The 15109-nt window shown below is 42.5% G+C and overlaps 2 protein-coding genes across 3 annotated transcripts in view; one reads left to right on the forward strand and one right to left on the reverse strand.

Moving 5' to 3' along the window:
* The window catches only part of LOC111149069 (clock circadian regulator), a 137810-nt gene extending 127891 nt beyond the window's left edge, over positions 1 to 9919 (forward strand). For both annotated transcript variants that reach the window (XM_022505976.1, XM_022505975.1), the window contains one exon: positions 956 to 9919. In XM_022505976.1, the coding sequence (XP_022361684.1) occupies positions 956 to 1135 (180 nt within the window). In that variant the 3' untranslated portion in view covers positions 1136 to 9919. The remainder of the gene's footprint in view (positions 1 to 955) is intronic.
* Positions 9920 to 10023: 104 nt separating this feature from the next.
* LOC111149070 (transmembrane protein 165) overlaps positions 10024 to 15109 on the reverse strand; it is a 31164-nt gene continuing 26078 nt past the window's right edge. Inside the window, exons 5-6 of the mRNA XM_022505977.1 lie at positions 11140 to 11245; positions 10024 to 10296 (exon numbers count right to left, since the gene is read on the reverse strand). Coding sequence (XP_022361685.1) covers positions 10220 to 10296; positions 11140 to 11245 — 183 coding nt within the window. The 3' untranslated portion in view covers positions 10024 to 10219. The remainder of the gene's footprint in view (positions 10297 to 11139; positions 11246 to 15109) is intronic.

The raw sequence follows: 15109 nt of genomic DNA on the forward strand, positions 1-15109 counted from the left end.
TGCATTCGCGAAGGTCTCCCATCACAGTCCCGTGTTTGGATTAGGAGCCCTGCATCAGTCTGTGTTGCCAGTAGTGAGGAAGAAGATTCATTGTAAAAATTCACTTTCTTTGGGCTAATTTTCTTTGTATCACCAGAAATTGGAATCAGGTGAAAGAAACTGGCTCATGGAGTTGAGACTTGCCCAAAGTTACACAGCTGATAAATGGCAGAGCCCAGCTCAGATCCAGGGTTTCTGGCGTCCCATCCTGTGCCCTTGTTTTTTTTTTTTTGGTTGTTTTGTTTTCTAAACCACACTGCTACATATATAGGACTTAAGTCTCTCACTTTGCCCTCATTTTTGTGGTACTTCTAAATAATAATAATGTTAATACTTAATCTTCATAAAAACCCAGTATGGAGGCACTTTATTTTGTAAATGAAGAAACCGAGGCCCAGAGAAGTAAGTAGTTTGAACAAGTCTCACAGTCTCGGGAATGGCTTTGCCAGCTTGAGCCTGGTGGCCCACGCTCTCGGCTCCGGAAGGGCTGCTCTAACCAACTGAAGGAGCCTGCTAGGAAGGCCCTGTCTGACTGCGGAGTATCTGTGTTTCGTGCATTCTCAGCTGTGCTTGCATTTTACTCATTTTACTGTCTGCTTAAAATTGCAGTCTTTAAGGTGTACCAAGGGAAAAAGTACGTGTGGTTGGTCTCAAGACATAGAATGCTTTCTATACCAAAAAATATCTAGCTCAGTTCCCTTAAAAAATAAATTAAAAAAATTCTTTATTGTCAAAAAGAAAGGAAATCTCATAAGCATTTTCCAAAATATTATTTTTAAATGAGAAGATAAAAAATGATGTAGATTATGTGGAATTTAAGAATTCTGTCCCTGTCCAGAGTAGAAAACTTGAGTAAATCTTGATGTGGACAGATTAACCAGATAAAGCAATGCTGCATAATGCACTTGTCTTTTAGACTTCAAGGTTGCTCCACGGGAGTCCTTCCGCTCAGCTCATCCTCTCTGCCGCGTTTCCACTACAGCAGAGCGGTTTCCCTCCGTCGCATCACCAGCAGCACCAGTCTCCGCAGCAGCAGCAACTGCACCGGCACAGGACTGACGGGCTGAGTGACCCTTCCAAGGTTCAGCCGCAGTAGCACACGCGCCTCCTCTCTGACCTCGGGGGAGGAAGGGGTTGTCCAGAGCAATTGCTCAGATGATCTGAGGCTACAAGGAAAAGTTCCAGCAGTTTCCCAAGATGCAGTGCTGAGTGTTGTAGTTTCTGGGATTGGTTAGCAGGGAAAACGCTGCCTAGAGCTCCAGATGTCCATGCAACCAGCCAGAAGGAGAGGATCACGGGGCCATAGCCAGTTCTGACAGTGTTTTCCTCGCCCAGCTATTTTCTCGATGGAAAGAGTGTATTGCCAAATGTTAAGAAGCTCAGCTATGAAACATGACCTCCAGTCAGAAAGGCACTAATGATGTTAGTAACTTTTAGTGGTTCTGTGCCTGCTTCCGTGTTACAGAGGACGCGCCACTGTCACGTCAGGGGTTGCTTACGGTGATGCCATGAAGACCGTCCGGTAGATGCAGTAGCCCCACCCCATTCCCTCTCCCTTTTTCAGATAGTGATTGGATAGTCATTAATTTCAGAATGTTGTGTGGTTCAAATTCTCTATGTATAGATGCTGTAAAAATTATGTATATGTCTGGATAAAAGGAGAAGAAAGCAGAACATTTTGTAAGCTGCATGAAAGCATTGTCTCCTCGTAGGTCTATTTCCTTAGATTGACACCATGTACAAACCAGACTTTCTCTGTTTCCCCTTTTGTTTACAACACAGTAGTGTTCTACTCACTTCCCGGGGCACAAGGCTTTTTGTTCATACTTTGGCTGTGATGTCACAGTTTGTTCCATGAGGTATGATGTGCTGCTGGGAATGGATATTTTTTTCCAGGTTAAATTATTGAAGCAACAGGATTTTCAGAAATATCCCTCATTTCATTATTTTTCATGTAGGTTTGAAAATAGGATTTGCACTGCTTTATTTTAGATGGTTGGAAGTTTTGGTCACATATTTTGATACAGTTCATAGTTGGAAATAGTTGTGTAAACGGCTTTCAATAAGCCTGAAAGTCATTTCAAGAATGTTCCAGTTATAGGAGTAAAATTTGCACACAAAAGATTTTAGGCACTTTTTAACATTCTCACTGGTGGGAATTTTAACTTTTAGGATTTGTTGGAATCTTTTTATTATATCCTTCACAATTTCAATGCTTCTTTTAGTCAGAAATGATTCAGGGTTATTTGAGAGAAAAAACCCATAGTGCCTTGATTTTGATTCAGGTGATAACTCACCATCTTGAACTCATTGTCTGGTTTCAGTAGCAGTTTCGAAACCTTAGTACATTTTTAACAGCATGTGGGTGTCAGTACCATTAAGATTCTCCTCAGTTCCCAGGAAGACTGCTTTGAGTCTCTTGGACTGGAGGTACAAGTAACTTGGTGGGGGGGTGACATCCCAACACTACCAGAGTCATTGATGTGATCACACAATTATTTCCCTAAATCAACATCTTCCTTTCAAGCTAAACAGTTAAGAATTACCTGTAAGTATTTTCTCAATATGATGTTGATATTCCTACAAAGAAAAAAGAAGGGGTAGGAATTGGCTTTGCCTTCACTGTAACAATAGAATATTGTAAACTCACATGCTTTCTAAACATGAACTAAGATTTCATTTGGCAATATTAGATTCTAAAGGTAATAAATTCCAACAGAAATTACATAAAGCATTTTATAGATTCTTATGGTACTAATAATTAAATTTACAACTATAGAGCAAAGGATAATTAATGGAAATATCTTATTAGAGTATCAAAAATTATTACTGAGGAAAGGGAGGATGGCAAGCTGGTAAACTATCAAAATTGACCTTAAAATGTATAACAGAACTGAGGCTGTTAAGCAGAAGGTTTTGAGCAATGAAAACAACCTACTACAGAACTGCTCTTAAGCTCAGTTCTTAGGACTTTTCTGTCCTCCACTTTGCTCTCATCCCGAAGGGATATACTTTGTCTTTCTGTAGACAACTGTACTTGGGCACACTTAGACTAAAAAGTTATATTGAAAAAGAAAATAACCAAAGAAAGTTGGTACCTACCCTTCTACAAAAGAAGTGTCACTAGATACCAATCAATAATTAACATATCAAGAAGCTCCTCTTCTAGCTAAATGATCTGGATGAAGAGATTTCTGACTTTCTCATGAATGTCACGAACAGTTGGCGGAGCATGTGTGTAACTTGAGCACAGGTACACATAGAGGAAACGGATGTTGTACAATACGGCAACAGTATTAATTTTCTCCCCTTTCAAATTGCCTTTCTCAACCTTACGCCATTCCATATATATCTGAGTTGTGCCTCATTTGTTCATTGGCAGTATCTAGCGGTATGGGTGACAGAAGATACGAAGAACTGTTCTGTTCAGATTTATCCTCTAAACACCATACTTGGAACGCGGGCCAGCTGTGAGTACTGTGTACTTAGGTTAACAAAGGCAAAGCATAAGACAAGCCACAAGGTAAAGCTGTAGACTGTTCACATTCTCCTCTACCAGTTCCTTCAAGTATTTTCCATATTTGGGAAGGAGAATTAGATAAGACGTCATTTTAGAATTCCTGTTGTTCTTCACAGCTCATTTTTGCCCGTGGAATGGATTGCCGAATTTAAAGGAGCGGCTAGCTGCCGTCCCTTTTCTGGCAGTACGAACCGTTGTCCAAGAGCGAGGGAGCACCAGCTGCCTCGGCTCCTTCTGTGTTTTCCTCCTGCTTTCCTTGAACTTGGGTTGCAGAGCTGTCCCTCCCCCCACCCCCCAGTCACTGAGACTTGACGTTCTGATGAAGATTCCGCAGTTGCCTCTTGTTCATTTCTGGAGCCAAAGTTGTTCCTTAAAATCCCAAATCTGCGTAATGAAAAAATACCAACTAGAGACACCTTTCAGCTACTTCAAGGTCATTACCTTCCCTCTGCTTTACTCTCACAGAGATTTGATTTTTCTTAAAAAACAGCTTGTTCTGGGTGGCACTTTTAGGTCCAAAACTGTTGAAGCCATGGGGGAATGTTAGCTGCTCTGCGGCCACCCTGCTTGGGACACCTCGAGGGAGGACCGCAAGGATCAGTCAGGCCGCTTCTGAGAGTGGTGTCAGACCAGAACCCGGACACTCAAAAGTTACTCGGATTTTTGGTAGAATATATCAGAGAACACGCGAACAGGAGGGATGGGGAATGCACGTGAGCAAATACGACCCTTCCGCCTCCAAAGTCTGTCCTAAGCTGAGGGGGTCATTTGCGTCCCATGCTCTGCTTTGTCACTTAAATTTAGGAATGTACTAGAAATCAGAGGATGCCAGGGACTTTGAGAAGTTGGTTATAGAATACTCCGTGCAGAACAGTGAAAATGTGATTTGGATTCTGCCGAAGCACTAGTTTGTGGTCATTGCCTGAAAGCGGTCTGCTTGCGGGTGGCTCTGGCGGAGGCGGCGGGGCGCCGTACAGGGCAGGTGCTCGGGGGAGGGGAGCCTTTGTGCGAGAAGCCTTGGAAAGGGTCCCCTTCAAGTAGTACTTTCTCTGGCTCCACACAATCCTTTAAAATGATTTTAAACTGGATATTACTCAACTTGTTTTCTGATGTCTCCACTACAGTGAGGTGAACCTTTTCGTTTTTGTAAGGTGGAAGGCAAATAGCATTTTACTCTAGGATTGACCATTTCTCCCTTTTTCTTTTGCTCTAGTTCTTTCTTTGATGATTGAAAGTTTGTCAGTGAACATTTGTGTAAAACTCATTCGAGTCTGTGACCTTTCCAATATCTGTGACCCTGCTCTTCAGCCCCTGGGAGTCGATGTTGGGAGGTGTAAACACTGGAAACTACTATTGCCGAGTGAGTCTAGCCAGGAGTAGGCGGACTGGGATTTTCAAACGGTGGAAAAGAAACAGCACAAAGGCACTTGCCATTTTACTAGTGATTGAAGAGCGAGACCCTCTGAAGTTTGTTTGGGTTGGGTGAGTATTCCTCTGAAAGGAGCTTCTGAAATAAATGCAAAGGAAAAGAGTCGACTATTTTTATAGCATATTTAATATATTTGTATATAACTATGAGTATAGTAGGAACCCTCCACATGCCTCCCCCTTTTCTAAGTTTCTCCCCCTTTTGCCATAGCACTAGTAGAGCCTCATCTGCATGAGTAACGTGCCTGCTGTCAGCCTACGAAAAGATAGTGCTGCTGCTTTCCGAGACAGGTGAGAGGACCCACCTCTCATGCCCGGGGATCCTTTCTGTAGGACTAGCACACACTCTTCAAACCACATACCGCAGTCTGAAAGCATCATTTTGAAATGTAACAAGCACTTTATTGCAACTATTCATTTTGATAAAGTTTATTACCTTAGGCATTACCATTTCTAAAGGATCCCCAAATCATCACTTAGGTGAAATTTAAAAATAACACATTTCTGAGAAATGTTTAGATCCAGTGAACCGTAGCAGGTTTATGGGAGTAGATTTCAAGGTAGCCAAATGAATTTTGACTTTGGTTGTGAATGTGGTGGAGTCAGGAGATTGTAAAATGCCTAGTTCCATTTCGACACTATTGTAAACCTATCTTGCCTATCGTGTGGACACCAAAAGAGACCAATGAGCCTGTTTATTTTCAGAGGTCTAGGAAAATTGCATCAGTGTGAATAGATGTATAGAACTAACCTAAAAGTGACTGGTAATAATATTTTAGAATACAATAATTTCAAGAATTATTCTGGGTGTTTTAAATGTGCTCTGAAATGTTGGCATGTCATTTCAGTGTTTCCATTTGAATTGCTCTTGTAATATTTTTGCACAAAAAGGACTGAGAAAAAGACTACTTTGGTTGAAGAAAAGTATAATTTGGTCTTATTTTAAATGTCTCCTGTGGAAACACTGGGGATGCATTTTGTTGGTATAGTTATTAATTCAGGATATTCAAAACAGTATTGAACAGCTCACAAGAAATTAAGCAAACGTGGACGTTTAAAAATTAAAACTTTCTTTCCGTGTGACTGTTTTTGCATATTTTTCCCCTTGTCGTAATTTAACACTACATTCCTTGTTTTTCGTAAATAAAATAATACTCTGCAGGTTCTGCTTTTGAGTATTTAACAATATTTTGTAAGCTGCCTGTTCCTAGGGAAACGGTCTTTAGTGGAATAGGATAGTCTATGAAGAGACTGTTTAAGTGGAATCCTTCACCACCACCAGCAAACACTGAGGTGCTGCATTAAGTGACAATCAAAATAGTGAGTATTTATGGAAGAATTTAGAAAGTGATTTTAAAGACGCAATTGCTTTGAAAGCAGTTCTCTGGGTTTCTTGAATGAAAATGGCTAAATGTATTTATTTATATTTTAAAATATCTTTTGTGTTGTTTTCTCATCAAAGTGATTTCACAGTGTCATGTATTTAATTTGTGGTTTATTTTGTTTTGCTTCGTGATCCTTTATGTAAAGAACTGACTCTTCTTACCTGGGGCGCAGTCTCTGGCCCTCACGAGGACTGTCCCGGGCCAGTCCCAATCTGTGTCACTTCAGGACGGCAGTGCGGGGCCCAAAGCCAGATGCCCTTGCACTTCCTCCTGTTCTCAACTCAATTAAGAAAAAATAAAGGTAACTCCTTCCGAATCTGCTCTGTATAGCTCCAACCTTTTTCTAGTTTCACTTGCTGCCTTTTCTATTTTATGGGTACTTTTTATATGATTACTTCCCCAACGCAGCCAAAGGCCAGTATGACAGAACCGATGGCATACACTGCCTGTGTTTTGCCCATTTGGGGAAATGTTAGTAAGACAACCAGCACCTTCTAATGGCCGTCACTATCCTATCCATATTAAAATCCATTTAAAGTTCTTAAATATAGGTGGAACAATGTATGTGCACTGTACTCTTCTACAAAAAAATGTTTGCTGTTTTTATATAGTGACTGTTGCTTGGACCTTTAAAAACAAAACAAATCCTTCATATACAGCACTATCCAGTGAAAGTAGTGTTTGAGCCTTTGAAGCCTAGAAACTCTGAGGATGCTTCCCACCTAGTACACGCTGGAACAGAATTTCCACGTTAGGGCTCCCCGAGTGAGTCCCACAGGCCAGGGACAGGGCATACTGTCTAGTTCCCGGGACCCCTTCAAGAATGGTAATGAAAGCATGTCAACCACAAGTTGGATTTCATCATGTAAAAAATGCTTAACTCCGAGGGCTACATTGAAAATGTGATGTTTTCAAATGTATGCTTTTAAATTTCTGAGGAAACAAACTGTGACATCGCTTTAAAAATGACATTCGGATGTTGTGTGTGTGTTGAGTTGGTCTGTGCTGGTGCGACTCGCTGCGGGCAGTGGTGCGGGCAGTGTCGGAGTCAGCCGGAGGGAAGGCTGGACCGCCCCGCGGCTGCTGCACTGTGCACGAGACAAGCAAGCAAAAACAGTTGGCCAGGGAATGTCCTTTTTTTTTAAAATTCATGTCAGCCAGAACAGCTGTAATTCTTAGACCATTCTAGAAAGATTTTGAAATCTTATTTTACTATGGCTTAAGCCAGGGAAGGGCCTCATGTGGCACTTGCACATTCACTCTATGTAGAGACTGAAGCCCAAAGATGAGTCACATTCAGTGTTGTACTGAAACCAGTTAGTGCAAAAAAAAGTTTTATCTTTGTAAATTTTTAATTGTTAACATCAGTTAGTAGCTGTAAAAACATACACCAAATTCTTTCTCATGTTCTGTGTGGTTTCTCGGTGTGCTGCTATTGACATTGCTGTCCTTACTGCTTGGTTCTTGGTTTTAAATAAAAATTAGATGTAGCCCATTTTTCTTAAACTCCCAAAAGGGTAGAGCTATAAATGGCTAATTGACTTTAAGAACACCTACTTTCCTAAAGCAAACATTTAACTGAAATCCAAACTGATTAAAAAAAACGAGACTGACATTTTCTAGGTACTGTCTTCTGCCTAAATCCTACATTGCACAGAGGCAGGAAAGGATAATGAATGGTTTCCATGGTGCTACATTAGGTTCTCTGATGATCTGCATGAGCTGAGTTTGGAAGTACAATATTATATAAAATGTGGATCATTCTGTTACCAACTTACTGTTGACTGCCATTTCAATCTGGTGTTACAGTTGCTTACCCTTGTTTTTCAGAGCTGTCCTTTGAGAAGAGGTAAAATGTCTTATTAGCCTACCTCCACTCAGGCCTCTTGGTATCTGATCATTTCTCCAGGTTATGATGTGCATAGTTTTTAAAACTACATGTCCTATTATAATGCTCTTTCCCACAGACTTTTGTAATGTTTTCAGAACCGAAAATCATAGCAAAAGAGCCAAGCAGTAGCATTGGTTGTTGTTTTTTTTTTTTTGTAAATGTAAAAATAATTAGATTCAGACTTTGTTTCCTTATTCAATTTTAAAAATAAAAAATACCTCAGTGCTATGTTTTTCAGTATCACCTGCATTTCTCAAAAAATAACACTTGCTTTATGTGGCACATAACTTACACGAATCACATTATTTTGCATTTTAAAGGACAACTATTAAATATTTTAAAATCAGTAACATTTTCTTTTCTTATATTCAGCAATGGAGTCTTAACAGTATTCGCGATTTTTACCTTGTACCTTCAAGACTGAGCTACCAAATTCTGTGAGTAGTCATGTCCTGTTAGAAGGTTGTGGTGCCTCAGAGAGCTGCGCTGTTATTCAAGGACCGTTCCCGGCTCGTTCTTGGGCCAGGCTGTCTGCCCTGCCGGGCCGCGCTGTGATGGTACCAGCTACCGCCTAAACAGGGATCATCCAGTCTCTTCTTGCAGAAGACAAAATGTAATTACTCGTCGGCCCTGTTTCTAATCAGCTGAGGCTGTCCTAGGGGAGTTAATGGTGTATTCTGGGGTCTTGCCTGAAATTTCTCTGAAGTATTTTTACACATGGGCCTTGTGTTTACGACCCTATAATGGCCCTTGTTATGGTGGCTAGAGAACTCCTTAAGAGTTTCCAAAAATGACTTTTTCATCAATATGTGCTGTTGCTACTTTTAAGAGGCTATTAAATAGCAGGGCTACTGCGCATGGGAACAGAACCGAGGAGGCCGGGAGAAGTGGTGATGCTGTTTGGATAGAATCATTCATAGTTAGACTGACATGACTGTGATTACTGAAGTTAGTGTGATAAAAAGACTGGTGGTTATGGGCTCTAGAATGAAACTGGTCTGACGCACTGCTCTACCATACAACTTTTTTTTTTTTAACCTTGTTAGTAGCTACTATGTCCCAGAGCGATCTGAGGTAGTTAAACACAGGCTCAGAAGATGCCTGGCTCCTGTTTTTTAACATCAACTTTAGAAACTGGTCTATAAATATTACTACTACTTTGATAAATTACTGTTACAAACTCACTTATAAAATGCACGAGGGAAAACAAGCTCTGGTCATACCACTTTTATTTACACTGTATCTATGTTACATTGTTTATTCAATATAGAAAAAATATGAATACACTCATAGTATTCTCTTTTAATTTAGTAATTCCACATTGTCAAATATTGACTGTTTTTATATTGGGTGTCCTACCCAATTAAAAAAAAAAAGGAGGGAGAATGGACCTGGCAAACAATTCTCATCATAACAGTAATACATTATTCATTCTTTAAAAAAAAAAAAAAAAAGTTTTAAAAGACTTTGTGATTACACTGCTTTCTGGCTTAAGGAACTACTTTAAAAGCTAAAAATTCATTCCTCCCAAGAAAACTTTTAAGGCAAATCACTCAGTGATCCAGGAGAAAACAGATCTTCGTCATTAAAGGGGTTGGTGCTAAAAGAAAATAAAGGATAGACCCCATTGTACAGTGGTTCTATGTATCATTGTATCGTTGTCCTACCAGAAAACCCAAAAATATGAAAAAAAAAAAAAAAAAAACAGCAACCATATGAACATAATTGTGCTGGAGAAAAGAAAAACCCACACTTAGATATCAGGTTTCTTAAAAATCCATGTTGCAAATAGAATCAATGATTACTTCTTTTGGACATAATACTTTCATTAAATGGGACAAACTCGCAAATCAATGCTACAAAATACAGTCTTTTCCGTCACTTTTAGTTATAATGTACACTATGTACATAAACAGTTACCTATCTTAAAAGAAATACAAACGAGCAAACGGCTTGTTAAAAACCAGAATCGGGACTTATAAACAGTGCAGAAAATGCAAAGGCCAAAAATACGATGCCTCCTATGATTGTCACTGTAAGAGAAGAAAAAAAAAGTGAAATAAGGCAAAATTCCTCTATGAGGGAGCTCAGATGTTGCCCATTAGTCTTCCAATCTCTTGAACTAACCTTGAAAATAAACTAGAAACACTCAAACCACACTTCCACAGCAGAGAATACTACATACGCCTGACTGGGCAGTCATCATCCATTGCTTCTCCAGCACTGTTTCCAGAAACGACAATTCTATTAAAATTGAGACAGTGCTGAGAAGCAGCAATAGAACTCTAACTCCTCTCAAAACCCAGTTATGAAAGAAAATGTTCAACAGCCTCTGACAAGCAAGAAGACTTTTTCTATTCCATTATTAGGCCCTTTCAGCTACACAGGAACTCTTCAGTGGAATCCATAAACCGTCTCCACCTATGAACCCCAATCTTACAAAACACACTAGGAAGGCCTGGAAGTTTTATTTCCCACGTGATGATTTTTTTTTTTACTTAAATACATTGATAAAAAGTGACTATAAATGCGATAAGGCTTTTAGATGAATTTGTATTTTACTAAATCTATGCATGTAAAAAACAGTCCATGTGTCCCAACAGAAGCGGCAATGAACTAGACCTCTAGGAGATCATCACCGCAGAGACCAAGGGTACTCCAGAAGTAAAAACTTAAACTCCCCTTTCTCTCTCAGTAATTCTGGAAGTTAAAACAAATGGTATTGTCTTTGAAATTTAATAAATAAAAAGGGGTGCCTGAATGGCTCCCAATTGAGCATCTGATTCTTGATCTCTGGGTGAGTTCAAGCCCCGAGTTGAGAGCTCCACGCTGGGTGTGGAGCCTACTTAAAAAAGAATAAAAAACCAAAGACTCACCAGTTCTGACAGAGATTTTCTGTGCGATCATTCTTCCTCCAATCACTGCCAATCCGGTGCATAAGCAGTGGCCCACTGTCCCGCCCACTGCTACACCGTACGGGTCCTGGAAGCAAGTATAAGTAATGCTCATTTGAAAGCAGCTGAAATGGTTACCTGAGAACGGGTTGTCACTGAAAATGGAGACCACCACCACAGCCTAAAAATAGCTCCACGAGTTCAAGTGTATCATTTATGAAAAGTGTAATAGCTGCTCGAAGGGATATGTTCCAGCTACATCTAGGAATAGAGCTACAAGCGGCAGAAATGTTTCTGACATCGAAATAGCGCTAATACAGCCTTTCGGCCACTGCCGCACCTCATTCATGGCGCTACCGTGACCAGTGTCACGGCGCTACAGCTCTTCAGTGACCAGTGCTGATGGGACTCCACCCAGACCTCTCCCCCCTCGGGTGCTGTCTGCTATTCTGAGGAGGCGAGGCGAGGCGAACCCTTACAGCACAGAGCCTGCCTGCCTTCCCTACTGTGTCCTCAGTGCTTTAACTCAGCGCCAGGAACATCGTATTCATTCAGTCAATGCTTGCTTCCAGCACAACGTGGAGGTGCTCAGACTGGGAAGACCAGCCAGACCTTTCCAGAAACACCAGCCCTGAAGAACGAGCAGGAAGATTTGACTTTGTTTTGTGGAAGAGAGACCATACTAGAAGGCAACAGGCCACTGATAAGAGAGGACTGCAGACCACGTTAACATAGAACATAACATGGTAGAGGTCAGCTCGTGAAGGACTCTATCTAAAAGCTTAGAATTTGGACTTTTTTAAAAGATTTTATTTATTTGACAGAGATCACAAATAGGCAGAGAGGCAGGCTGGCGGTCGGGGAGGAGGCTCCCCGCCGAGCAGAGAGCCCAATGCGGGGCTCGATCCCAGGACCCCAGGATCATGACCGGGGCCAAAGGGAGAGGCTTTATCCCACTAAGCCACCCAGGCGTCCCAGAATTTGGACTTTTTAACACACTGGTTGTTTTTTAGCCAGAGAGTCACAGAACAGGTTTATGCTTTAGAAGTCTAGTGCAGAGAGTGATCTGGAAGGGAACTAGAAGAGAACAAAATTAAAGGTAAGGTGGTCAAGGGAGATGCTATCGCTTGGACTGGGAAGGGAGACTGTAGGCAGAGAAAACCAGGTTCTGGGAATTTTAGGAGGCATAAGTGATCTACCTTAGTGATAAGGGAGTGTTAGGTGTTACGGATGTCAGGCCTGATTTTTCTCTTCCTTATTTCTCACCCACAATTCTCTGGATGAATTACAGTACTACCAGCATGACTTAAAAAGTTAGTGGAAGGGGGGTGCCTGAGTGGCTCAGTGGGTTAAGCCTCTGCCTTCGGCTCGGGTCATGATTCCAGGGTCCTGGGATCGAGCCCCGCATCGGGCTCTCTGCTCAGCAGGGCCTGCTTCCTCCTCTCTCTCTGCCTGCCTCTCTGCCTACTTGTGATCTCTGTCTGTCAAATAAATAAATAAAATCTTTAAAAAAAAAATTAGTGGAAGGAATGAAGAAGGGGTTTATGGGTGCTGACAGGAGTTAGAGTGGAGAGGAGAGGTTCAGGAGTCAGTTGAGTTCAACGGTGAGTAAACTAAGAGAATGACCCTGAGAGCGAATACAGCCAAAGGAAAGCAGCCGTGAGGGGAGGACAGTGGCAGAGCGGCCCCAAGAAGCCGGCGGGAGGCAGCCAGGCACTGAGCCTCCCGAGATGAGCCCCCACCGTGGGGCCGCCCCGCCGCTGCAGGGAACACTCAGCCCCACGTCCACAGAGCCGGTGGGGTCAGACGCTGGGGGCCAGTGGGTTTAGAGGGCAAGAAAATGGACCAACACCTGTTTCCCCTCAGAGCCAAGCCCATGAGACTGGGGGGAGAGGAGAGAGAGGGAGGCATCTGAAGAGAAGTGGAATTGAGGGAAGAGGCAAAACTCTTACATGAGAAAAACTCACGCATGCCAAAATGCTCACAAAATTGGGCTGGGAGAAAGGCAAAGATTTCAGTAACCCAGTGGGGACATGGAGTGGGGCGGGGATGTGGAATGCAGCAGGGACAGCACTGCCACTGAGGGGGCGGGGGGGGTTAGCCGTGCTCCCCCGTGAAGTGGGGGGCAGCAGGGCGGGACTGCGGCGCTCATATTCTGCACATTTGCACTTCTCAGCTGGCATTCTCAGATGGGGCCATTCTATTGGAAAGTGATGCTTGGAAAATCGACAGATTAAGTACAATTAAACAGTTTCTTTGATACAGAAGTTTTCAGACTTTGTCATTTGCAAAGTTTATTTGACCCAGGAACCTCAGAACCTTATCCCCCCTTTTTTTTTTCAAGCTTAGTACCTAATTAACATCTCAAAGGATGCAGTGTTGGAAGCAGAAATAAAGTTCAGATTAAAATGAACTGAACTGCATTTTGGCATGGTTTATATAAAAAATTACCAAAAAAAGTTAGGAATGTTAAGGGAACAAAAACAGAACACCCGTATGTCTGCTCCTGAAGAGCTCACTACGTGTCCCCTCGGTGCTGGTGGCAGGGCAGGTGGCTGACGGCGCTGTGGCAGGGCCCCTGCGTGCCTTCTCTGCTTCATCCACACAACCACCCCACGAAGTGGAGAAACGCCCCACCTTCAGACCAAACAGGGCGCAGTAACCTGGTCACACAGCGGAAGACGCAAGCCTGCTCAGCACGCGCCAGGCTGCCAGATACGGTGGGACCGAGGGAACACAGGCACAGCGGACCCGGACCTTTCATAAGGCCCTCTGTGCCACACAGACGACACTGTTAAGAAAAATGCAGTGATTTCTTCCATCATGACAGCCCACCACCACCACCAAAAGCTCACTTACTTTCACGACCCAATCCTGGCCATCTGAAAGCCAATAAAAAAGGCTAGAGATCAAAAAAATACAGGGCACGGCCATTATGGGGACATTTTCCAAGAAAGTTTTAAAATACAGGACTCGAGTGAAAAACTGAGTTTTTTTTTAAATACAGCATTTTTTTGCTTCTGGCCCAGCCTGACTTCAGCCCCGTCCTGGCCTTTAGTTCTTGTCTGAAACTGGGGCCGACGTTACAGAACTTATTCTTTTACGGCAGGTGTTCCCTAGGAGCTAAGGACACCTTCAAATCAAGCTTGTTATCTAAATCCTACCATTGGGTAAAAAGTGTAACTTAACAGATTAAAAAAAAGACCCTGTACCCACTAAGACCAAGAAGAGACGGAGAAGGAGCAGCAGCGCCACTTTCCGCCACCACCTCCCAGGACATCTTAATAAACCAGTATGAACAGAAAGATGCCTCATGTGAAACGAATTCCTCCCAGAAGAAAGATTAAAATTTTAAAAACAACCCCCCCCAAGCTATCTTTTAAATAAGTGGCATCTGACGACTACAAGCAAGATCTAGAAGGAAACGCGAGAAGGCAGAGAGCCTCAGCTTCCAGTCCTTGCCCCTGCTACCGACTGGCTTATCTTTGGACAAGTCGCCCAGTGTCTGCCTCAGCTTCTGCATCTTTAGAGCAAAGGAGAGGACAGTGATCAGAATCTCTTCTAGTTGAGCACTCAGGCCTTAGTATTCGGGGACTCAGATCTGCCAAACTCTACATCCAGAAGCAAGTCAAGTGTAACCGCACTCGCCAGAGACAAGCACTGGGAACGTCTCAAGCTCCCATCTTCTGCTCACCGAGGAGTGGATATTCCCAGAACTTCGTAAATAAACGAACTAACTTCCCCACGCTGGACAGTTAGGCTGTTGTTAATGTTCTACTGAGTGGTATCTTGTAGAGCGACCCCCGCAACACTACAGGTCTAAGGAGAGACAAAACCAAGTCAAGGCAACTGCCCCAGTATCATTCCGGCAAAACCGAAGGGAAGAGGATCCACAAGAGAAATGTAAAGACGCCAGTTCCGCCGGGACACAGAATGCCATCTGATGCAGAAA

The sequence above is a fragment of the Enhydra lutris genome, unplaced genomic scaffold (genome assembly GCF_002288905.1).
Source record: "Enhydra lutris kenyoni isolate GAN:26980312 unplaced genomic scaffold, ASM228890v2 scaffoldscaffold21, whole genome shotgun sequence".
NCBI classification, from domain to species: domain Eukaryota; kingdom Metazoa; phylum Chordata; class Mammalia; order Carnivora; family Mustelidae; genus Enhydra; species Enhydra lutris.